Source organism: Oncorhynchus mykiss, chromosome 29, assembly GCF_057628025.1.
Source record: "Oncorhynchus mykiss isolate SJ-2025 chromosome 29, ASM5762802v1, whole genome shotgun sequence".
Taxonomy (NCBI): domain Eukaryota; kingdom Metazoa; phylum Chordata; class Actinopteri; order Salmoniformes; family Salmonidae; genus Oncorhynchus; species Oncorhynchus mykiss.
Genome location: NC_143050.1, coordinates 43,233,965 through 43,259,009, shown reverse-complemented (window position 1 = coordinate 43,259,009; position 25,045 = coordinate 43,233,965). Strand labels below are relative to the sequence as shown.

At 43.6% G+C, this 25,045-nt stretch overlaps 1 protein-coding gene across 5 annotated transcripts in view; it reads left to right on the top strand.

Moving 5' to 3' along the window:
• Nucleotides 1-245: 245 nt before the first annotated feature.
• Nucleotides 246-25,045, top strand: part of LOC110509516 (metal transporter CNNM4) — a 39,588-nt gene continuing 14,788 nt past the window's right edge. For 3 of the 5 annotated variants that reach the window (XR_016493424.1, XR_016493425.1, XM_090227266.1), the window contains exons 1-4: nucleotides 249-1,737; nucleotides 8,266-8,409; nucleotides 14,216-14,353; nucleotides 14,650-16,657. Coding sequence is in view for 3 of the 5 variants with exons in the window: in XM_090227266.1 (XP_090083392.1) it covers nucleotides 324-1,737; nucleotides 8,266-8,409; nucleotides 14,216-14,353; nucleotides 14,650-16,657 (3,704 nt within the window). In the remaining 2 variants the exon portion in view is untranslated. Of the gene's footprint in view, nucleotides 1,738-8,265; nucleotides 8,410-14,215; nucleotides 14,354-14,649; nucleotides 16,658-25,045 lie in introns of all 5 variants that reach the window. The other 2 variants (XM_036967434.2, XM_036967432.2) reach the window with 1 other exon arrangement.

The following is a 25,045-nucleotide window of genomic DNA, read 5'->3' as shown; positions in this document are numbered from 1 at the left end:
TTCTACATAGCATTACGCTTGCCTTAGTCTCCCATGCACGCGCACGACCATGCGACATGAGAAAAACTGCAGCGCGGTCCCTCGTGAACGTGCAGCTCCGAATATTGCCCGACAGTAGCCCAATATCAAACCCAAACAGTAGCCAGAAAAACAAATCCTGCATAGTAACGTGTTCAGGATGGCGTGTGTTTGTGTGTGGGGCTGTACTTGCCGTGTCCGATAGGCGGTGCTTTAGGGTTATTACGGTACTAGAGGGGCGGGGCCGGCGGGACATCAGTAAGTGACGTCAGCTCCCAGTTCGCCAGCGACAGAGTGAAACAAACATGGCGACAGAATGGAGCGGGCAGCAAGGCTACGTTCTAACTCTAATCGTTTTCCTTTGGAGTGCAGTCGAGGGACGCACCGAAACGGCCACGTCGAGTGTCAGCAACAGCGGGACCCAGGTGCTCGGTATGCGGCTGGAGAGGAGCGACAAACCGGCTACGACCACTGACGACGGGGTCATACAGGTAACGGAGGAGAGCACAGTGCAGCTCCGGTTCTACGGTGTGCAGCTCAACTCGGGCACCTGGGCGCAGATCCGCTTCACGGAACGAGGGGATGGGAGCGATGAGGGGGGGGACAATAACATTATTGACGACACACCTAACAGGACTTGTGTTGATTTCACCAAAGACTTCAGCATCGCGACCTACATGAACATCAGTAGCCGGGGGACCACAGGGATACTCAGCATAAACATTAAACCCCTTCGAAAGAGCGAGCCGCACAAGGAATATGGGTTGTGCACCAAGAGTTTGGCCAATGGCAGGTGGGCTCTGCTCGGGGATAGCGACGGGAGACTCCGGGTGGTAGAGGGGGAGAAAACTCTCCTCCCCCTGTGGTTCCAGATCATCCTTATCTGTTGTCTGTTGGTGCTGTCTGGCATGTTCAGCGGGCTGAACCTGGGGCTCATGGCTCTGGACCCCATGGAGCTCCGTATAGTCCAGAGTTGTGGTTCAGAGAAGGAAAAAAAATATGCCCGCAAAATTGAGCCCATCCGCAGTAAGGGGAACTACCTTCTCTGCTCGCTGCTGCTTGGCAATGTCCTGGTCAACACCACACTCACCATCCTCCTGGATGACTTAATAGGCTCTGGGCTGGGCGCCGTGGTCGCCTCCACAGTGGGTATCGTGATTTTCGGCGAGATTGTCCCTCAGGCGCTGTGCTCTCGCCATGGGCTGGCGGTGGGTGCCAACACCATCCAGGTGACCAAGTTCTTCATGTTGCTCACCTTCCCCCTCTCCTTCCCCGTCAGCAAGCTCCTAGACGTGCTCCTAGGCCAGGAGATTGGCACTGTGTATAACCGCGAGAAGCTGGTGGAGATGCTCAGGGTGACAGAACCGTACAACGACCTGGTCAAAGAGGAGCTCAACATGATTCAAGGAGCTCTGGAACTCCGGAGTAAGACGGTTGAGAGCGTGATGACTCCGTTGGCACACTGTTTCATGATCCAGAATGATGCGGTCCTCGACTTCAACACCATGTCAGAGATCATGGAGAGCGGCTACACGCGTATCCCCGTGTTTGACGACGAGCGCTCCAACATCGTGGACATCCTGTACGTGAAGGACCTGGCGTTCGTGGACCCTGATGACTGCACCACCCTGAAGACCATCACTAAGTTCTACAACCACCCGGTCCACTTTGTGTTCCACGACACTCGACTGGACTCCATGCTGGAGGAGTTCAAGAAAGGTGTGTGCATCTGGAGGATGGTTGTGCATGTGTGTTTGTGCACGTGTCATACACCACCATGCTTACATACATGGTTGATGTATTTCAAATGCATTAATCTCTCCACATAATCAATAGGCTACACGGTACACACACACACACACACACACACACACAGCGATGTGCCTGCCATATGGTGTGGACACACCCCGTGGCTGTATTGACGTGGGTATCGACGAGTGGAATATCTCGACGCAGTTGTCACGGCAGGGAACAAATGTGATGCACACCACAATCTAGGGGTCAGCAACTCTGACCCTGGAGAGCTACATAGACATGGTGTGCAGATTTTAGTCCCAGACTTGCACTAATCACACATTTAGTTGAATCAGGTGTGTTCACGATGTGCTGGAATGAAAGCCTGTATAGGTAGCCTAGTTCTCCAGTTACCCCTCCCATAATTAGTTCAGGGTAAATCCATTTCAATTCAATCACTTTTTGACAGGATCCCTTTTGATTTAAACAACACTTTCCATACATGTTTACCCATGGGGAGAAGTAGTCAGAAAGGGACCTGAACTTGGACTTTTGGGACCTGAATGCCAAAACACTCAAGAGATAAAAGTGCTCAAAGTGAACCAATTTTTTTGCATACCCCACCATACATAAACAGATGTGTTTTCTATCATTTACAAGCTTACAAACATGGTTGTCAAACTCATTTCTTCATATTCCCATATGTTGTAGGTTAGACCCTACCTTACATCCATCTGAAGTGTTTGTGTTGTGCCCGCCATCTGTTGAGACACAACTTGCTCTTGAATACAGGGTGGAAGAAATGTTCATCATAGAATTCATAGATTGTACCGATCCCTTTAGACCACTGCAATTTAGCTTGTTAACCAATTGAAATTGAATTACTGTCACAAAGATGGCTGCCGGTCCACACGCCGTTAAATGTCAACTGAAATGGTCATGACTATTCTATTACCTATATTTATATGGTTTCTTATTTTTCCTATGGAGTAGTGACAGTATAATTTAAAACAACAGATATTCCCATTCAAATCAACATTCTCTGATGTGTGGGTCTCCAACCATCTTTGCAGTACCATTTGAAAGTTTTAGTCAATTTGTCAGCCAAAACATGACATCCTCCCTGTATTCCAGAGCATGTTGTGTCTCAACAGATGACGGGCACAACACAACTCAGGTGATGTAGCAAAATAGGGTCTAAGCTACAACATATGCAAATATTTAAAAAGTCTGAGTTGATATGCGTTTTCAGGTAATTGACATCAAAGGTATAAAAAATAAACTTAAAAAAATGAAGAAACCCATCTCTCAACCGTTTATCTTTTCTAGTGATGAAGACATGGATGTGTCATGGTATGGTGTAGTATGGAACATTGGTTAACTTTGAGCACCTATCTATGGAATGTTTTGGCCTTGGTTGAAAAAGTCACTTTCTAAGCACTTTTACAATGGGCAGATATGTATGGAAGGGGTGATGTAAAAAAATAAGTCCATTCTGTTGTCGTTTAGCTCTTAAGAGTAGAAGGGCCACGCAGGAGAGCATTCATTGGGCTAGTGCTGCTATCATCACTCAGCCTTAGGTCTATACAGGGTCTAGGCTGTTGTTGAAATATAAAACATTAAGAACATCTTCCTAATATTAAGTTGCACCCCCCCCCCCCCCCCCCCACACACACACACACACACACACTTTTGCCCTCAGAACAGCCTTAATTCGTCGGGGCATGGACTTTCAAGGTGTCGAAAGTGTTCAACAGGGATGCTGGTCCATGTTGACTCCAATGCTTCCCACAGTTGTGTCAAGTTGGCTGGATGTCCTTTGGGTGGTGGACCATTCTTGATACACATGGGAAACTGTTGAGCGTGAAAAACCCAGCAGCGTTGCAGTTCTTCACACAAACTGGTGCACCTAGCACCATACCTCGTTCAAAGGCACTTAAATCTTGTCTTGCCCATTCACCCATGTGTGCCATGTGAATGGCACACATACACAAATCAAGCCTCAATTGTCGTAAGGCTTTAAAATCCTTTAACCTGTCTCCTCCCCTTCATCTACAATGATTTGAAGTGTATTTACTAAGGGACATCAATAAGGGATCATAGCATTCACCTGGTCAGTCTGTCATGGAAAGAGCAGGTGTTCTTAATGTTTTGTATAGTCAGTATATTAACCCTTTACACTCTTGGGAATTGGCCTATATGGACAGGACTAAATTGAAATGTTTCTTACAGATATTTACTGTACTTTGCCTCATTTTTTAATAACAAAACCTTATTTGTTGGAACTCTGGATACATTCAGTAACAAGAAAATTCCTGGAAAACGTGGGCTACAGTTGAAGTCGGAAGTTTACATCAACCTTAGCTAAACATTTAAACTCCGTTTTTCACAATTCCCGACATTCAATCCTAGCAAAAAATCCCTGTCTTAGGTCAGTTAAGATCCCCACTTTACTTTAAGAATGTGAAATGTCAGAAAAATAAATAGTAGAGATTTATTTCAGCATTTCTTTCTTTCATCACATTCCCAGTGGGTCAGACGTTTACATACACTCAATTAGTATTTGGTAGCATTGCCTTTAAATTGTTTAACTTGGGTCAAACGTTTCGGGTAGCCTTCCACAAGTTTCCCACAATAAGTTGGGTGAATTTTGGCCCATTCCTCCTGACAGAGCTGGTGTAACTGAGTCAGGTTTGTGGGCCTCCTTGCTCGCACACGCTTTTTCAGTGCTGCCCACAGATTTTCTATTGGATTGAGGTCAGAGCTTTGTGATGGCCACTCCAATACCTTGACTTTGTTGTCCATAAGCCATTTTGCCACAACTTTGGAAGTATGCTTGGGGTCATTTTCCATTTGGGAGACCCATTTGCAACCAAGCTTTAACTTCCTGACTGATGTCTTGAGATGTTGCTTCAATATATCCACATCATTTACCTGCCTCATGATGCCACTATTTTGTGAATTGCACCAGTCCCTCCTGCAGCAAAGCACCCCCACAAATGATGCTGCCACCCCCTTGCTTCACGGTTGGGATGGTGTTCTTCGGCTTGCAAGCCTCCCCCTTTTTCCTCCAAACATAACAGTGGTCATTATGGCCAAACAGTTCTATTTTGTTTCCTCAGACCAGAGGACATTTCTCCAAAAAGTATGATCTTTGTCCCCATGTGCAGTTACAAACTGTAGTCTGGCTTTTTTATGGCAGTTTTTGAGCAGTGGCTTCTGAGCAGTGCTGAGTGGCCGTTCAGGTTATGTCGATGTAGGACTTGTTTTACTGTGGATATAGATACTTTTGTACCTGTTTCCTCCAGCATCTTCACAAGGTCCTTCACAAGGCTGCGTGGTCCCATGGTGTTTATACTAGCGTACTATTGTTTGTACAGATGAACGTGGTACCTTCAGGTGTTTGGAAATTGCTCCCAAGGATGAACCAGACTTGTGGAGGTCTACAATTGTTTTTCTGAGGTCTTGGCTGATTTCTTTTGATTTTCCCATGATGTCAAGCAAAGAGGCACTGAGTTTGAAGGTTGGCCTTGAAATATATCCACAGGTACACCTCCAATTGATTCAAATTATGTCATTTAGCCTATCAGAAGCCTCTAAAGCCATGACATAATTTTCTGGAATTTTCCAAGCTGTTTAAAGGCACAGTCAACTTAGTGTATGTAAACTTCTGACCCACTGGAATTGTGATACCGTGAATTATAAGTGAAATATTTTTTTTTTTTAAATTGTTGGAAAAATGACTTGTCATGCACAAAGTAGATGTCCTAACCGACTTGCCAAAACTATAGTTTGTTAACAAGAAATTTGTGGAGTGGTTGAAAAACGAGTATTAATGACTCCAACCTAAGTGTATGTAAACTTCCGACTTCAACTGTCGGTGCATGATAAGACAAAACAATGACAAGGGTTTGAGTGAGGGGACTAACTGCTGTCTCCCAAGTGGCCACACACCTCTCCAAAGTGTGCACCGTAGTAATTGCAATGCACTTTTATGACTCAAAGAAGAGTCTTGAACTATAAGGTGCTTTTTAGAACTCTGCTAGCTATGTCGTTAAGGAACTAGAGCAAGCAGACTTGTAGTAGTTTTGTTTGGAACACAGGTCCGCCATCTCATAATTTCTGTTGTTTACGCAATCCATAAACGGCCTATTATCAATTGCAATCTGGTTCAGGTGGGCATCATTTGAAAGCGAGTGCAAATGTTCTTCTTAATAGACAAACAGGCTCATTCTGTTCAGGACAGCCCTGGGAATGATGCCGTGTCATCTTGTAACTGTATATCAAACGTTGCCCAATTAGCGGCAGGGATGGGGGCAGCTTCTTGTCACGTGCAGTGCTCAAGTTCAGAATGGTTGTCAGTCAAATCCCACAGCCTGAGCTGTGACACAATTTATAGCATGTTACTGTATAGCCTGTCCGTTCCAATTTAGGCTCTTATTAGTGCCCAAATCTGCCATTTGTAACCCATATACAGGTAGAAGTGTAAAGGGCTACTGATGTAACGTGTTATCAACATCAAGTCATTTGACATTGCACGTTCATAGAACACGAAACGTTGTGTGGCTAACTAGTCCTATGCCTTGCCGGTTAGCTGACCCAAACAACAGTTTGTGTCACCGTGAGTGGGTAAAGAAAGACAGTTGTCACCAGCGGTCATAAATGTTTGTGACAGAGTTATATATAGCCTAGGCCTTATGGCAAAGAGATTCTCAGTAAAGCATCACTGCTGTTGTTATCCAGCAATACCAGAACGCACCACAGAGAGCAGAACGTACTCACTGCATCTTCAAAGGTCTCTTCACTGTGCTTAGAGCAGGGTTGCCTGGAATCCAAACTGTTATGTACTGCGAACTGAGCATAGGGATGGACACAGCTCTGGTCCTGGGGAGCCACATTGTCTGCTGGTTTACATCCTCAAAGTTTAATCAGAGATGGATTCAGACTTGGGAAAGCGGGTGTGTGTACTCTCTGGGCGATCAGAGAACTAAATGGATCAGTTAGGAACATGCGAGGAACAGAAATCAGCTGTACTGTCAGTCGCTATAAAGCAAGCTGCTGGTAACCAAGTACCAAGACAGCGAAGTACCTCACCCTGGTGCTGGAAGGTTGGGGATAAAGTATGGGTGAGGGTTACGGGTAGAGTTAGTGATTGAAGTAGCCTAGTTTTTGTTGTTAGACAGCATGGTGAGATAGTGGAGGGATATTGATAGTTACAGTCCTGATCCTGACATCACACAAACAGATCAAAGATGGCCCGACACTGACCGAACCTAACAACCGTCACGGCTATATAGTCACTGTGACCTCACTCTTCTGACCCAGTGGAGTCTCTACTCTTTATTGGCTGCAGAATTTGAGATGTCAGCAGTGCTGTCAGTGGAATGGGCATTTGTTTTCTCAACTCTGTTTGTTAGGTTGACTTGACAGCCAATCACTTCCCACTTCCTGTTCACCCCCACTTTAAGTGGAGACTGACAATACAATTGGCTGAATATTATACATTATGTGACAGAAATGTTGAAATACACGGCACAGTGTGTTCCCAACTCTAACACTTGGAGAGGAGAAGAGGGATAGTAAGTTAAGAGAGTGAGTGGATTACCCCTTCTGTCTTTATTCCCATCCCCCTTTCTTGTTACAGACTTAGAGCTTAAAGAGAGGAGAACTGGGGGAACTGCCAGAGGGAGATGAGATGACTTACTATACAGTGCACTAAAGTACCCCCAGGGACCAGGCACTGTCTCTCCTCTCAACCTTCAGACCTCAGTACTGACTGACTGACCGACCGCAGTACTGACTGACTGACTGGGAGAACTGGGGGAACTGCCAGAGGGAGATGAGATGACTTACTATACAGTGCACTAAAGTACCCCCAGGGACCAGGCACTGACTCTCCTCTCAACCTTCAGACCGCAGTACTGACTGACTGACTGACTGACTGACTGACTGACTGACTGACTGACTGGGAGAACTGGGGGAACTGCCAGAGGGAGATGAGATGACTTACTATACAGTGCACTAAAGTACCCCCAGGGACCAGGCACTGTCTCTCCTCTCAACCTTCAGACCGCAGTACTGACTGACTGACTGACTGACTGACTGGGAGAACTGGGGGAACTGCCAGAGGGAGATGAGATGACTTACTATACAGTGCACTAAAGTACCCCCAGGGACCAGGCACTGTCTCTCCTCTCAACCTTCAGACCGCAGTACTGACTGACTAACTGACTGACTGACTGACTGACTGACTGACTGACTGACTGACTGACTGGGAGAACTGGGGGAACTGCCAGAGGGAGATGAGATGACTTACTATACAGTGCACTAAAGTACCCCCAGGGACCAGGCACTGTCTCTCCTCTCAACCTTCAGACCGCAGTACTGACTGACTGACTGACCGCAGTACTGACGGATCTTGGTCTTGTCACTGTCTCATTGGTATACACTAGGTTGTGGTCTCGGTCTTGTGGGTTTTAAGTCTTGACTCTAACTCTGGTGTGCTACTTCTAGGTAAATCCCACCTGGCCATCGTTCAGAAGGTGAACAACGAGGGGGAGGGGGATCCCTTCTACGAGGTGCTGGGATTGGTCACCTTGGAGGACGTAATCGAGGAGATCATCAAATCAGAGATCCTGGATGAGTCCGACCTTTATAGTGAGTCAAACTACATGTCGACAATGGATCAATCTGGAGTCCGTTTACTTAAACTGTAGTGACCTGTGTGTAGTGTAATGAGTTAAATTGGGCATGGCCATTAGTAAACCCTACTCTTGCAGAACTACCCTCCTGCAGGGTTTGGTTCCTATTCTAACACATCTGATTCTACTAATGAGCTGAATGAAGCATGTAACTGCAGGGTTGTACTTGGTGGCATTTGGGCATGGTATTTGTTTTTATTTAAATGTATTTTGGGTACATATTCAAAATGAATAAAATAGTTAAATAAATGTAAAAATAAATGTGTGTAGGGCTAGAGAAAAGGTCTACCTGAGGGGAGCGTTGGCCTCTCCTGCTAAAGATGATTTTTTTATTGAAAATGTTTTATGATAGTGAATTCACTCGTGTGCACATGCTGCAATGTTTTTGACTTGAGGTTATTGTTTATAGGTGCCAGATAAATTGTACGATTTTCCCTTTTTGTTTGTGAGGGAATGAGTCCCGTCTGGTCTGTCGAATCTATACCAATGCAAAGGACTGGAAAGTCAACTTTTCATTAACCCTTAAAAACATTAGAAATAACTTAAAAACAATTAGGCTTCTAATTAGGCTTCTCCAAGCTCTGATGCTGCTGGTGGACATTAGTAGCCTACCAAACTTGATAACTGCCTGGTACTCAGCACTGTATTGTCCCTCTAATCACTCTGACATTAATGCAAATGTCATCGAAAATCTAATCAAAGACTTCATGAGAGCTCATGTTGCACAGCATTTCTATCGGCTATGCAATTGCCTGAGAAAACAGAGTGATGGCCTCTATTACTCTATTAAAAAGAGGAGGATCCCATCAGCTTTCTATAGATTAGGCCTAATATATTTATTTCTAAACTTTCCTAAATATTAAGCACATTGCTTATCTTTACTACAGAAGTATAGACTACCTGGCTGACATGAACTACAGGAAAGTGCATAGATGACATGTATTTTTCCCACTGCCCCTGTTTCGAGACTGGCGCACGATAATGGTCCATTCTAAATCAAAACAAATGTCATACATATAATATTTAGCATGTGTAAAGACAAGATTAAATCAACAAGTGTCTGATGGGTGACAATATTAGCATATCACTTGTCAATTATAAACTCAGCAAAAAAAGAAAAGTTTATTTTCAGAAAACATAACATGTGTAAATATTTGTATGAATATAACAAGATTCATCAACTGAGGCATAAATTGAACAAGTTCCACAGACATGTGACTAACAGAAATGGAGTAATGTGTCCCTGAACAAAGGGGGGGTCAAAATAAAAATAACTGGTGTGGCCACCAGCTGCATTAAGTACTGCAATGCATCTCCTCCTCATGAACTGCACCAGATTTGCCAGTTATTGCTGTGAGATGTTACCCCACTCTTCCACCAAGGCACCTGCAAATTCCTGGACATTTCTGGGGATAATGGCCCTAGCCCTCACTCTCCGGTCTAACAGGTCCCAGACGTGCTCAATGGGATTGAGATCTGGGCTCTTCGCTGGCCATGGCAGAACATTGACATTCCTATCTTGCAGGAAATCACGCACAGAACGAGCAGTATGGCTGGTGGCATTGTCATGCTGGAGTGGCATTGTCATGCTGGAGGGTCATGTCAGGATGAGCTTGCAGGAAGGGTACCACATGAGGGAGGAGGATGTCTTCGCTGTGACACACAGCATTGAGATTGCCTGCAATGACAACAAGCTCAGTCCGATGATGCTGTGACACACCGCCCCAGACCATGACGGACCCTCCACCTCCAAATTGATCCCGCTCCAGAGTACAAGCCTTGGTGTAATGCTAATTTCTTCAACGATAAACGCGAATCCTGTCTGGTCCAGCGACGGTGGGTTTGTGCCCATAAGCGACGTTGTTGCCGGTGATGTAAGGCAGGTCCTCACTAGACAAGAGGCCTACAAGCCCTCAGTCCAGCCTCTCCTAGCCTATTGCGGACAGTCTGAGCACTGATGGAGGGATTGTGCGTTCCTTGTGTAACTCAGGCAGTTGTTGTTGCCATCCTGTACCTGTCCCGCAGGTGTGATGTTAGGATGTACTGATCCTATGCAGGTGTTGCTACACGTGGTCTGCCACTGCGAGGACAATCGGCTGTCCGTCCTGTCTCCCTGTAGCACTGTCTTAGGCGTCTCACAGTACGGACATTGCAATTTATTGCCCTGGCCACATCCACAGTCCTCATGCCTCCTTGCAGGATGCCTAAGGCACGTTCACGCAGATGAGCAGGGACCCTGGGCATCTTTATTTTGGTGTTTTTCAGAGTCAGTAGAAAGGCCTCTTTTTAGTGCCTAAGTTTTCTTAACTGTGACCTTAATTGCCTAAAGTGTCAGTGTGTTAACGACCGTTCCATAGGTGCATGTTCATTAATTGTTTATGGTTCATTGAACAAGCATGGGAAACAGTTTTTAAATAATTTACAATGAAGATCTGTGAAGTTATTTGGATTTTTACCAATTATCTTTGAAAGACAGGGTCCTGAAAAAGGGACGTTTCTTTTTTTGTTGAGTTTATATTATCACCTGTGAATGATGCCCAGCATAAGAAACAATACCTTTTTTTTGTGACTTTTTCGAATCATCGTCACTCACCTCATGTAGCCTAGCCCATAGGCCTATATGTTTTGATAAGGTTTGTATCACAACTAAAGTGGCCAAATAACTTCTCCAAATTAAGCACATTAATCTGCTTTACAAGGCATGTAGAGCCTAACTTGGCTACATAAGCAGTGTGTGAATTTCAAGTTTGGGGAAGATGATTTTCACTATAAAAAAAGCACATTTATAATAAGAGCATTACATGAATAATCGTATTTGCGGTCACTTTTGATGATGGTGTTTTCCGTGTGTGCATTGTTGTGCTTATAATGTGGAGAAATAGCCTTATAGTTTAAGCTAAATGTTCTGATCTGTAGCGTCAGCCTCACTGAGTAAAAAAGGGTTTTTGACGCTAGTGGTTGTATTTTTTTGGCACTCGGGGAGAAGGGAACAACGGCCACTGGCCGCAAAAAGCATGGACTCTTTTAGGGTGCTTTACGGCCACACATAGGGTTACCGCTGAAAAAGTAGAGGCGTTATCAAGTGCTTGTCAAATTGTGAATGAGAGACTGATGAAGTGTATACAGCCTGCGCAATAAAAACGCGTTTCAAGTGACTTTGTTCAAATCATCATTGGAGTGGCATTATGGAGCCTTACAATGTATTAACAATCTAAACACATTGTCCATCGTTTGTAGAACATTAATACCTCTAAATTAAGCATATAGGAGTACCTATTTCCTTGTTAACTGTAGAAAAGCCGCATGTGTGCACTCCCTCAAATCGTTTGGAGAAAATATCCTTTCTATTTTATTCAGCTTTGTTCAATTGTGTTGTTCATACTATAAAATAATACCATGGAATTCTAACCTCTTGTCTGCTAAATGAACTAGTGTAGGCCATAGTCATATGGCATCGCCAGATCAGGTCCTAACTTAAGGACAACTCAGAGTATGCTATTCTGTTCTTATGAAATATACATTTTCTTCATAGCATGTTTCTTTAGACCTGTCTAAAATAAATCATGGATTTATTGTGAAGGTGTAGACTCTATTACATGGATTTATTAGACTTTTTAAAATGTAGATGTTCCAAAGGGCTGCATCAGTGGCTTGTAGGTGTGTGGAAGCCAGGAGATGCTACATGTCTTTGTTATTTAACGGTTAATTACCGTGAGGCCGACAGTTATTTGCTTGACAGTCACCGGCTGACGATATTTCGTGACCGCCACAGCCCTACTCAGACCTAAAGAAATTCCAGCCCGGTAACCATGAAGTGCTTTGAAAGGCTGGTCATGGCTCACATCAACACCATCATCCTGGAAACCCTAGACCCACTTCAATTCGCATACCGCCCAACAGATCCACAGATGACGCAATCTCAATCACACTCCATACAGCCCTTTCCCACCTGGACAAAAGGAACACCTATGTGAGAATGCTGTTCATTAACTACAGCTCAGCATTCAACACCATAGTGTCCACAAAGCTCATCACTAAGCTAAGGACCCTAGGGCTCAACACCTCCCTCTGCAACTGGATCTTGGACTTTCTGACCGGCCGCCCCCAGGTGGTAAGGGTAGGCAACAACACATCTGCCACGCTGATCCTCACCATGGGGGCTCCTCAGGGGTGCGTGCTTAGTCCCCTCCTGTACTCCCTGTTCACCCATGACTGCGTGGCCAAGCACGACTCCAACACCGTCAAGTTTGCTGACGACACAACGGTGGTAGGCCTGATCACCAACAACGATGAGACAGCCTATAGGGAAGGAGGTCAGAGACCTGGCAGTGTGGTGCCTAGACAACAACCTCTCCCTCAACGTGAACAAGACAAAGGAGATGATCGTAGACTACAGGAAAAGGAGGGCGAACACGCCCCCATTCACGTTGATGGGCTGTAGTGGAGTGGGTTGAGAGTTTCAAGTTCCTTGGTGTTCACATCACCAGAAAACTATCATGGTCCAAACACACCAAGAAAGTTGTGAAGTGGGCATGACAACACCTTTTCCCCCTCAGGAGACTGAAAAGATTTGGCATCTCCAGATCCTCAAAACGTTCTACAGCTGCACCATCGAGAGCATCCTGACCGGTTATATCAGCGCCTGGTATGGCAACCGCTCAGCATCCAACCGTAAGGCGCTACAGAGGGTAGTGTGTACAGCCTAGTACGTCACTGGGGCCACTTCCTGCCATCCAGGACTTATATACTAGGTGGTGTCAGAGGAAGGCCCAAAAAATTGTCAGACTTCAGTCACCCAAGTCATAGACTGTTCTCTCTGCTACCACACGGCAAGCTGTACCAGAGTGCCAAGTCTAGGTCCAACAGGCTCCTTAACAGCTTCTACTCCCTAGCCATAAGACTGCTAAACAATTAATAAAATTGACTCCCTTTGTTTTTACACTACTACTACTCGCTGTTTATTATCTATACATAGTTACTTCACCCCTATGTACAAATTACCTCGACTAACCTGTACCCCCGCACATTGACTCGGTACCGGTACCCCCTGTATATAGCCTCGTTATTGTTAATTTTTACTTTAGTTTATTTAGTAAATATTTTGGTAACTTTTTTTCTTAACTGAATTGTTGGTTAAGTGCTTGTGCGCATTTCGCGATAAGGTCAACCTGTTGTATTCGGGCACACGTGACATATGATTTGTTTTGAATCATACAATCAGAATCTTCTCAAAAACTCTCTTACCACACAACAATAAAGGTTATCAGAACTACCAGTAGTCTTCATAAACAACTGAACACATAAACAAACACAGTGTAAATGACAATAAAACAAACTAATTACCGATTGGTAATGGTTGGAAAAGGTTGTAATCAGTCAATGGAATCTGCCAAGAACAGAAAGGCCACGGAGAACAGCAGAGACCACCGGAGATGGGTAGTCCAACAATGTACATTAGTAGATCTGAGCCTTGTTGTTATTGCGACACGATTACAATACAAACCATTTTTAAATACAACAAACGTTTAAATACAACAAACAAACGGAGTAAAGGAGCTTCCGAACTGAGGGTTGAACACTTCCTCATTCCCACCACTGTCAACCATCTTTTGTGCAGCTGATGCTGGCTATTTAATAGGAAATTAAAAGGTAAGCTCCCCATTTGGGAGGAGAAGCACAGGCGGTTCAGACAAATTCAGGGCCGTCACAACACAGGTCAGTGCTAAACATGTTAGTTGCTGTTTTCCCTCTCCTCTCGCCAGCTGACAATAGGAACAGAAAGAAGGTGGACCCTAACAAGAGAACGCGTGACTTCTCTGCTTTTAAACACACGGAGAACGAGTGCAAGGTGAAGATCTCTCCCCAGTTGATGCTGGCTGCGCATCGCTTCCTGGCTACAGGTGAGTGGACTGTCATAAGCACGTATGAGCCTTCCTAATGTCTTATAATACATTTTATAATAAATGGTCTCTCAATCAATGAAAGTATCTATTTGTATCAACAGAACAGCTGGTATTTAGTCTGGATGATAATGGGATTAGACAGAATTCTCATCAGATTTATGATGCATCTTAATGCATTATACACCCTTTAAGTGTTACCGATCTGTCTGAATTGAAGGCGCTATCTGTAAGTCTGATTTCCGGGTGTCTCTCTCTCCCCATTAAACCCTCACCCCCTCTCTCCTTCTCAACAGAGGTGAGTCTGTTCAGTCCCTGTCAGGTCACTGAGAAGGTGTTACTGAGGATCCTGAGGCACCCTGATGTCATCCAGGAGATCAAATTCAATGACGGCGACAAGCGATCCGCTCTACATTACATCTACCAGAGAGGCAAACCTGTCGACTACTTCATACTCATACTGCAGGTACCCATTACTGTCCCTCTCTCTCACACACCTCTACACCTCTACATCTACCAGAGAGGCAAACCTGTCGACTACTTCATACTCATACTGCAGGTACCCATTACTGTCCCTCTCTCTCACACACCTCCACCTCTACATCTACCAGAGAGGCAAACCTGTCGACTACTTCATACTCATACTGCAGGAACCCATTACTGTCCCTCTCTCTCACACACCTCTACACCTCTACATCTACCAGAGAGGCAAACCTGTCGACTACTTCATACTCATACTGCAGGTACCCATTACTGTCCCTCTCTCTCACACACCTCCACCTCTACATCTACCAGAGAGGCAAACCTGTCGACTACTTCATACTCATACTGCAGGTACCCATTACTGTCCCTCTCTCTCACACACCTCTACACCTCTACATCTACCAGAGAGGCAAACCTGTCGACTACTTCATACTCATACTGCAGGTACCCATTACTGTCCCTCTCTCTCACACACCTCTACACCTCTACATCTACCAGAGAGGCAAACCTGTCGACTACTTCATACTCATACTGCAGGTACCCATTACTGTCCCTCTCTCTCACACACCTCCACCTCTACATCTACCAGAGAGGCAAACCTGTCGACTACTTCATACTCATACTGCAGGTACCCATTACTGTCCCTCTCTCTCACACACCTCTACACCTCTACATCTACCAGAGAGGCAAACCTGTCGACTACTTCATACTCATACTGCAGGTACCCATTACTGTCCCTCTCTCTCACACACCTCCACCTCTACATCTACCAGAGAGGCAAACCTGTCGACTACTTCATACTCATACTGCAGGTACCCATTACTGTCCCTCTCTCTCACACACCTCTACACCTCTACATCTACCAGAGAGGCAAACCTGTCGACTACTTCATACTCATACTGCAGGTACCCATTACTGTCCCTCTCTCTCACACACCTCCACCTCTACATCTACCAGAGAGGCAAACCTGTCGACTACTTCATACTCATACTGCAGGTACCCATTACTGTCCCTCTCTCTCACACACCTCCACCTCTACATCTACCAGAGAGGCAAACCTGTCGACTACTTCATACTCATACTGCAGGTACCCATTACTGTCCCTCTCTCTCACACACCTCTACACCTCTACATCTACCAGAGAGGCAAACCTGTCGACTACTTCATACTCATACTGCAGGTACCCATTACTGTCCCTCTCTCTCACACACCTCCACCTCTACATCTACCAGAGAGGCAAACCTGTCGACTACTTCATACTCATACTGCAGGTACCCATTACTGTCCCTCTCTCTCACACACCTCCACCTCTACATCTACCAGAGAGGCAAACCTGTCGACTACTTCATACTCATACTGCAGGTACCCATTACTGTCCCTCTCTCTCACACACCTCTACACCTCTACATCTACCAGAGAGGCAAACCTGTCGACTACTTCATACTCATACTGCAGGTACCCATTACTGTCCCTCTCTCTCACACACCTCCACCTCTACATCTACCAGAGAGGCAAACCTGTCGACTACTTCATACTCATACTGCAGGTACCCATTACTGTCCCTCTCTCTCACACACCTCTACACCTCTACATCTACCAGAGAGGCAAACCTGTCGACTACTTCATACTCATACTGCAGGTACCCATTACTGTCCCTCTCTCTCACACACCTCCACCTCTACATCTACCAGAGAGGCAAACCTGTCGACTACTTCATACTCATACTGCAGGTACCCATTACTGTCCCTCTCTCTCACACACCTCCACCTCTACATCTACCAGAGAGGCAAACCTGTCGACTACTTCATACTCATACTGCAGGTACCCATTACTCTCCCTCTCTCTCACACACCTCTACATCTACCAGAGAGGCAAACCTAATTAACAAATATCAACATACTACTCAGCCATACTGAGAATTCATCATCTAATGCGTAATTGCATTGATTCCTGCCATTCGTTCATTCTGGTAAAGCTCGTCACCATATCTGATTATCAGCGGGTCTCAAGACGATTCTCTTCCTCAATAGTGTGCAGAAAGTTCTACTAGATGACAAGCCAAAATATATGAAATCCTTTAAAGCATAAAACATTTTTGAAATTTCACGTACTCTTAAAGTATGTTATATTTTCGCATACCCATCATCTCTACTATTTAGAACGCAAGTACGGGTATTCAGGCACAGCCACAGACTTCTTGACTGTGAATTAGGCTCAGCTGTGTGGGTCCTTTGGTGTGACTCAGCCTACTGTTTAAGTGTACAGCACAATGTACAGAGCCTAGTGAAAGTCTACACATCCTTTGTTGTACAGTGTTCAGATTTTTCTGAAAGGGATTCATTTGTTGATGGGGTTTTTTGTACGGATCTACTTCACATATTTCAAAGTGAAAGAGAAATGAATGAATTAAAAATAAGATAACGAAGATGTCTTGATTGCGTATGTCTTCACACCCCAGAGTTAATATTTGGTAGAAGCACCTTTAGCTGCCTAATAACTCTTAGGGCAACCTATGTCATTAGTTATTGACAAAACTTCCCAAGGTCAGTCAGTTTTTTTTTAAAGCAGATTTAAGTGCTTACGTGTGTGTGTGTGTGTCAAGTGACCTTGTGTGACGCTTAGCTGTGGGGCAGACTTGCTCTTCACTAATTGATCCCTTTTATGTAAGGAGAAACCGAAAGAGGGAAGAGGAGTGGAGAGAGAGGGAGGATTGGAAAGGGGAGGAAAATACAGTTGATGTCGGAACTTTATATACACTTAGGTTGGAGTCATTAAAACTCGTTTTACAACCACTCCACAAATTCACGCGTCAGTTAGGACATCTACTTTGTGCATGACAAGTAATTTTTCAATCAATTGTTTACGGACAGATTATTTAACTCATAATTCACTGTATCACAATTCCAGTGGGTCAGAAGTTCACATACACCTAGTTGACTGGGCCTTTAAACAGCTTGGAAAATTCCAGAAAATTATGTCATGGCTTTAGAATCTTCTGATAGGCTAAATGACATAATTTGAGTCAATTGGAGGTGTACCTGTGGATATATTTCAAGGCCAACCTTCAAACTCAGTGCCTCTTTGCTTGACATCATGGGAAAATCAAAAGAAATCAGCCAAGACCTCAGAAAAATCAATTGTAGACCTCCACAAGTCTTTGTTCATCCTTGGGAGCAATTTCCAAACGCCTAAAGGTACCACGTTCATCTGTACAAACAATAGTACGCTAGTATAAACACCATGGGACCACGCAGCCGTCATACCGCTCAGGAAGGAGACGCATTTTGTCTCCTAGAGATGAACGTACTTTGGTGCGAAAAGTGCAAATCAATCCCAGAACAACAGCAAAGGACCTTGTGAAGATGCTCGAGGAAACTGGTACAAAAGTATCTATAGCCACAGTAAAACGAGTCCTATATCAACATAACCTGAAAGGCAACTCAGCAAGGAAGAAGCCACTGCTCCAAAACCGCCATAAATAATCCAGACTACGGTTTGCAACTGTACATAGGGACAAAGATCGTACTTTTTGGATAAATGTCCTCTGGTCTGATGAAACAAAAAATAGAACTGTTTGGCAATAATGATCATTGTTATGTTTGGAGGAAAAAGGGGGAGGCTTGCAAGCCGAAGAACACCATCCCAACCGTGAAGCACGGGGGTGGCAGCATCATTTGTGGAGGTGTTTTGCTGCAGGAGGGTCTGGTGCACTTCACAAAATAGATGGCATCATGAGGTGGGGAAATTATGTGGATATATTGAAGCAACATCTCAAGACATTAGTCAGGAAGTTAAAGCTTGGTCGCAAATGTGTCTTCCAGATGGACAATGAGTCCAAGCATACTTCCAAAGTTGTGGCAAAATGGCTTAAGGACAACAAAGTCAAGGTATTGGAGTGGCCATCACAAAGCCCTGACCTCAATCCTATAGAAAATATATTGAGTGTATGTAAACTTCTGACCCACTGGGAATGTGATGAAAGAAATAAAAGCTTAAATAAATAATTCTCTCTACTATTATTCTGACATTTCACATTCTTAAAATAAAGTGGTAATCCTAACTGGCTAAAACAGAATTTTTACTTGGATTAAATGTCAGGAATAGTGAAAAACTGAGCCTAAATGTAATTTGCTAAGGTGGATGTAAACTTCCGACTTCAACTGTAGAACAACATTCTCATTCAGACAAGAATCACATCCCTGTTTAAGTCAGCGCTATGCTGCATCAGGCACACACACGCATCAGTCCACTCTGACTGCAGACCGTAGCCTGCAGTGTTTAGACTAGTATGTTTGCCCAGCCCACAGACACACTGCCTCACAGAGCACATCATTAAATCATAGCCTGGAGTTCCGCTCCCTTAATGGCGGTCGGGCAAAGGTTAACCCTCCCCTCACACACACACACACACTACCCCATGCTGATTCACCGGGGGGATTACCCAGATCACCCTGGGGAAGAGATCGGGGCGATGAGTCTTAAACGGCCCTGGGTAATCAGTCATTTCAGCATGGCTGTCAGTGTGTGTAATTGTGCCAAGTTTTAATCTCTTCTGAGAAAGGGCAAGGCACTACAAGTGTACATACCACAGCCTACCACAATACACACAGACGATACATCAACACATAGACCAGGGGTACTCAAGTGCTATTTATTGTTTACATAGCCCTCTCCGCTGACACTCAAATAGCTGCCAATGTTATTCATGACCTTGTATCCCAGGCTGAGACAGAGTCACCTGAAGCAGTAAAGCTAACCACAGAGAACTTTAACCAACATATCAGCAATATGTTACATGTCCTACCTGAAATGAAGCCTGCCTGGACCTCTTATGGTAACATCCCAGGTGCGTATTTTTCCAAGGCGCTACCCAATCTTAGGGGTTCAGATCATAACATGGTTCAGCTCATCCCAGCTACTGAAGCCCTCCAGGCCTTTTTTGAGTCCACTGACTGGGTGGCCCTGACGGACAGCACCAATGACCTGGACGAGGCAGCGCATACTGTCTCAGAGGATATCCGTTTCTGTGAGGATCTCGTTATTTCTAAAAAGAAAGTCAACATCTTCCCCAATAATAAACCGTGGGTAGTAACTCAGGAATTAAAAGAGCTCCTCTGCCAAAAAACAAGTGCTTAAATCAGTGCAAGGCAGCATACAAAGACACATTTAGAAAACCTTTTCAAGGACAGTAGGAAAGGCTGGCAAGGGCCACAAACCATCACAGGCCACAAACCATCACAGGCCACAAACCATCACAGGCCACAAACCATCACAGGCCACAAACCAATGAGACATTGTGTGACCATCGAAATGACCTTTGCTTTTGCAATTGATTTGAACAGTTTCAATTGTAGGTTTGACTTGTGATTTTACATCGCAGCAGAAAGTGGCCTTGGACAGTATAGACAGCATACCAGCTGTTGATGTACAGATCTCTCTGAATGACGTCAAGCAATACTTTCAACGTGTCAAAAGCAAACGAAAATCATATGTTCCAGACGGCGTCAGCAGCAAGGCAGTTCAGGCATGCGCAGACCAGCTCGCATTACCGTTCCAGCTGTCACTGAACTGTGGGAGAATTCCAGTCTTTATGGAAAAAGTCTACTGATTGTCCCAACACCTGAAAAGATCTGTACCTAATGAAAATGTTTTAGAAAGTAGTTGAAAAACAAATTCTCTCTGGTCTCCCATCCCAATTAGAACCAAACCAATTCGCCTACCGTGCCTCTATGGGTGTTGACGATGAGCTACTGGTCAAGCTGAACAATATCTACGAACATTTAGAAAAGGCAAATAGCCTAGTGAAAATGTGTTCATTGACTTCAGTAGCGCGTTTAACACCGTCCAACACCACCTACTGGTGGATAAGCTGGTGATTTTGGGAGTCAGCTCTCTACTGATCAAGTGGATTACAATTTTCCTTGAATAGTTTCCTTGAAATATTCGTTAAGAAAATGAAAGAGATGGAAATAGATTTCAGAAGGAACACAACTCCACCACCTGCTACGAAGAACAATGGGAAATCCGCTGATTTTAGAGTGACCACATAAAAGTACCTGGGAATCCAAATAGACAAGCTGAAATGCAAGGACTGTGCCTTTGCAAAGATAAAGAAATTGCAACAGATAATGTTTTTCTAAGCAAACTGAACCGTTTTAATGTCGAACCGCCATATCTTACAAATGTTCTGTAAATCTGTCCTCCAGAGTGTGCTGTCCTTTTGGTCTGATATGCATGTTTGGAAACAAGACCAAGTCCAGCTTCAGCGCTTGATTAAGACAGCGGGAAGGATAATTGGTATCGATCAAGAATCAGCCATCAACCTGTACACAAACCTCCTAAAACTTGGAAAGCATTTTACAGGACAGATCCCCTTCACTGAAAACTCAGTCACAGCAGCAGCCGGACAAGGCTTTCTTAAAAAGAAAATCAAAACCGATAGATATGGGGACTTTATTTTCCCACAGCCATTAGGCTGTATAATAGTCTGTTGATCCCTCGAGTATACAGCATATTGCACTTTCACTTTTAAATGTGTAGCTATGGCACTTTGAATGAATTCTGTTGTGTGGTTCCTGTGTTTTCGGTTTTCGTGTTGGGATAATAAAGTTGACCTGAATCTGAAGTATTTGAGAAGGTCCAGTCACACACTTCCTTGGTGACACAGGTCCGGATGGATAATGTCATTTATCGGTGTAGTGACAAACCTCCACCTCGCATCCCATGCGACCCCAAACTGTTCTCATAGCCAACAAGAGGGGTGTGGACATTTTGTAGTTTTAAAGCTCATTTTCTGCAATTCTACACATTCTTCCATGTCTGATGTGTGTTTATGATACCAGGAGACGAAGCCCGACCGTGTGGAAATAAATCAAATACAATTCTGTGTTGTTTTGTTGACGACACCCAAGGTGACACTGTGCAGATACAGCAACATGAGCACAGTTGCTCTGGTTTCACCATTCAGGAAGGTGTGTGTGCACGGTTCGGTTGTGTGTGTATGTGTCATCTGTTGGGGGTTATTGGGATGTGTTTTGCCAGGGCACATTGACATTTGTGTTTGTGTGTGTGAGAGAGAGACACTGGAACCTCAGCATGCACACCTGCACTGTGATATAATATTGATGAGACCGCCAGGGTTCTCTTTTACCTTGGTAGGAAGGCTCAGTCATAGAAACGTAGCAGATAGATCAGACAACATTAGCAGTAGAAGTAGAATCATAATATTCCTGGTCAGATGATCAGGCTTAACTTGACGACTGCATAAAATCGTGCATTGATGTCAAGAGTTAGGATTCGGGCCTTTGTGGCTAGATCAGTGCTAACACAGCATGAAGAAACATAGTAGATAGAGACAACACCACTGAAGCAGTAGAAACGCTGCATCTCTGTGTGTTCACTTTGTCCGACTGAGATCTGTGTGTATGTGAAATAAAGGTAAATACCTGCACACTGATGAATGCTCTTGTAATGTATGTCACTACTCATCAGTGTGTGTGTTAATGTATGTCAAACTACTCATCAGTGTGTGTTAATGTATGTCACTACTCATCAGTGTGTGTGTTAATGTATGTCACTACTCATCAGTGTGTGTGTGTTAATGTATGTCACTACTCATCAGTGTGTGTGTTAATGTATGTCAAACTACTCATCAGTGTGTGTGTTAATGTATGTCACTACTCATCAGTGTGTGTGTTAATGTATGTCAAACTACTCATCAGTGTGTGTGTGTTAATGTATGTCAAACTACTCATCAGTGTGTGTGTTAATGTATGTCACTACTCATCAGTGTGTGTGTTAATGTATGTCAAACTACTCATCAGTGTGTGTGTTAATGTATGTCACTACTCATCAGTGTGTGTGTTAATGTATGTCAAACTACTCATCAGTGTGTGTGTGTTAATGTATGTCACTACTCATCAGTGTGTGTGTTAATGTATGTCAAACTACTCATCAGTGTGTGTGTTCATGTATGTCAAACTACTCATCAGTGTGTGTGTTCATGTATGTCAAACTACTCATCAGTGTGTGTTAATGTATGTCAAACTACTCATCAGTGTGTGTTAATGTATGTCAAACTACTCATCAGTGTGTGTGTTAATGTATGTCACTACTCATCAGTGTGTGTGTGTTAATGTATGTCACTACTCATCAGTGTGTGTGTTAATGTATGTCAAACTACTCATCAGTGTGTGTGTGTTAATGTATGTCAAACTACTCATCAGTGTGTGTGTGTTAATGTATGTCAAACTACTCATCAGTGTGTGTGTTAATGTATGTCACTACTCATCAGTGTGTGTGTTAATGTATGTCAAACTACTCATCAGTGTGTGTGTGTGTGTTAATGTATGTCAAACTACTCATCAGTGTGTGTGTTAATGTATGTCAAACTACTCATCAGTGTGTGTGTGTTAATGTATGTCACTACTCATCAGTGTGTGTGTTAATGTATGTCACTACTCATCAGTGTGTGTGTTAATGTATGTCACTACTCATCAGTGTGTGTGTGTTAATGTATGTCACTACTCATCAGTGTGTGTGTTCATGTATGTCACTACTCATCAGTGTGTGTGTTAATGTATGTCAAACTACTCATCAGTGTGTGTGTTAATGTATGTCAAACTACTCATCAGTGTGTGTGTTAATGTATGTCAAACTACTCATCAGTGTGTGTTAATGTATGTCAAACTACTCATCAGTGTGTGTGTTAATGTATGTCACTACTCATCAGTGTGTGTGTTAATGTATGTCAAACTACTCATCAGTGTGTGTGTGTGTGTGTTAATGTATGTCAAACTACTCATCAGTGTGTGTGTGTTAATGTATGTCACTACTCATCAGTGTGTGTGTTAATGTATGTCAAACTACTCATCAGTGTGTGTGTGTGTTAATGTATGTCAAACTACTCATCAGTGTGTGTTAATGTATGTCACTACTCATCAGTGTGTGTGTGTTAATGTATGTCAAACTACTCATCAGTGTGTGTTAATGTATGTCAAACTACTCATCAGTGTGTGTTAATGTATGTCACTACTCATCAGTGTGTGTGTTAATGTATGTCACTACTCATCAGTGTGTGTGTTAATGTATGTCAAACTACTCATCAGTGTGTGTGTTAATGTATGTCACTACTCATCAGTGTGTGTTAATGTATGTCACTACTCATCAGTGTGTGTTAATGTATGTCACTACTCATCAGTGTGTGTTAATGTATGTCACTACTCATCAGTGTGTGTTAATGTATGTCACTACTCATCAGTGTGTGTTAATGTATGTCACTACTCATCAGTGTGTGTTAATGTATGTCACTACTCATCAGTGTGTGTTAATGTATGTCACTACTCATCAGTGTGTGTTAATGTATGTCACTACTCATCAGTGTGTGTTAATGTATGTCACTACTCATCAGTGTGTGTGTTAATGTATGTCAAACTACTCATCAGTGTGTGTGTTAATGTATGTCACTACTCATCAGTGTGTGTGTTAATGTATGTCAAACTACTCATCAGTGTGTGTGTTAATGTATGTCAAACTACTCATCAGTGTGTGTGTTAATGTATGTCACTACTCATCAGTGTGTGTGTTAATGTATGTCAAACTACTCATCAGTGTGTGTGTTAATGTATGTCAAACTACTCATCAGTGTGTGTTAATGTATGTCAAACTACTCATCAGTGTGTGTGTGTTAATGTATGTCAAACTACTCATCAGTGTGTGTGTGTTAATGTATGTCAAACTACTCATCAGTGTGTGTGTGTTAATGTATGTCACTACTCATCAGTGTGTGTGTTAATGTATGTCAAACTACTCATCAGTGTGTGTGTTCATGTATGTCACTACTCATCAGTGTGTGTGTTCATGTATGTCACTACTCATCAGTGTGTGTTAATGTATGTCAAACTACTCATCAGTGTGTGTGTGTTAATGTATGTCACTACTCATCAGTGTGTGTGTTAATGTATGTCAAACTACTCATCAGTGTGTGTGTTAATGTATGTCACTACTCATCAGTGTGTGTGTTCATGTATGTCACTACTCATCAGTGTGTGTGTTAATGTATGTCAAACTACTCATCAGTGTGTGTGTTCATGTATGTCAAGCTACTCATCAGTGTGTGTTAATGTATGTCAAACTACTCATCAGTGTGTGTGTGTTAATGTATGTCAAACTACTCATCAGTGTGTGTTAATGTATGTCAAACTACTCATC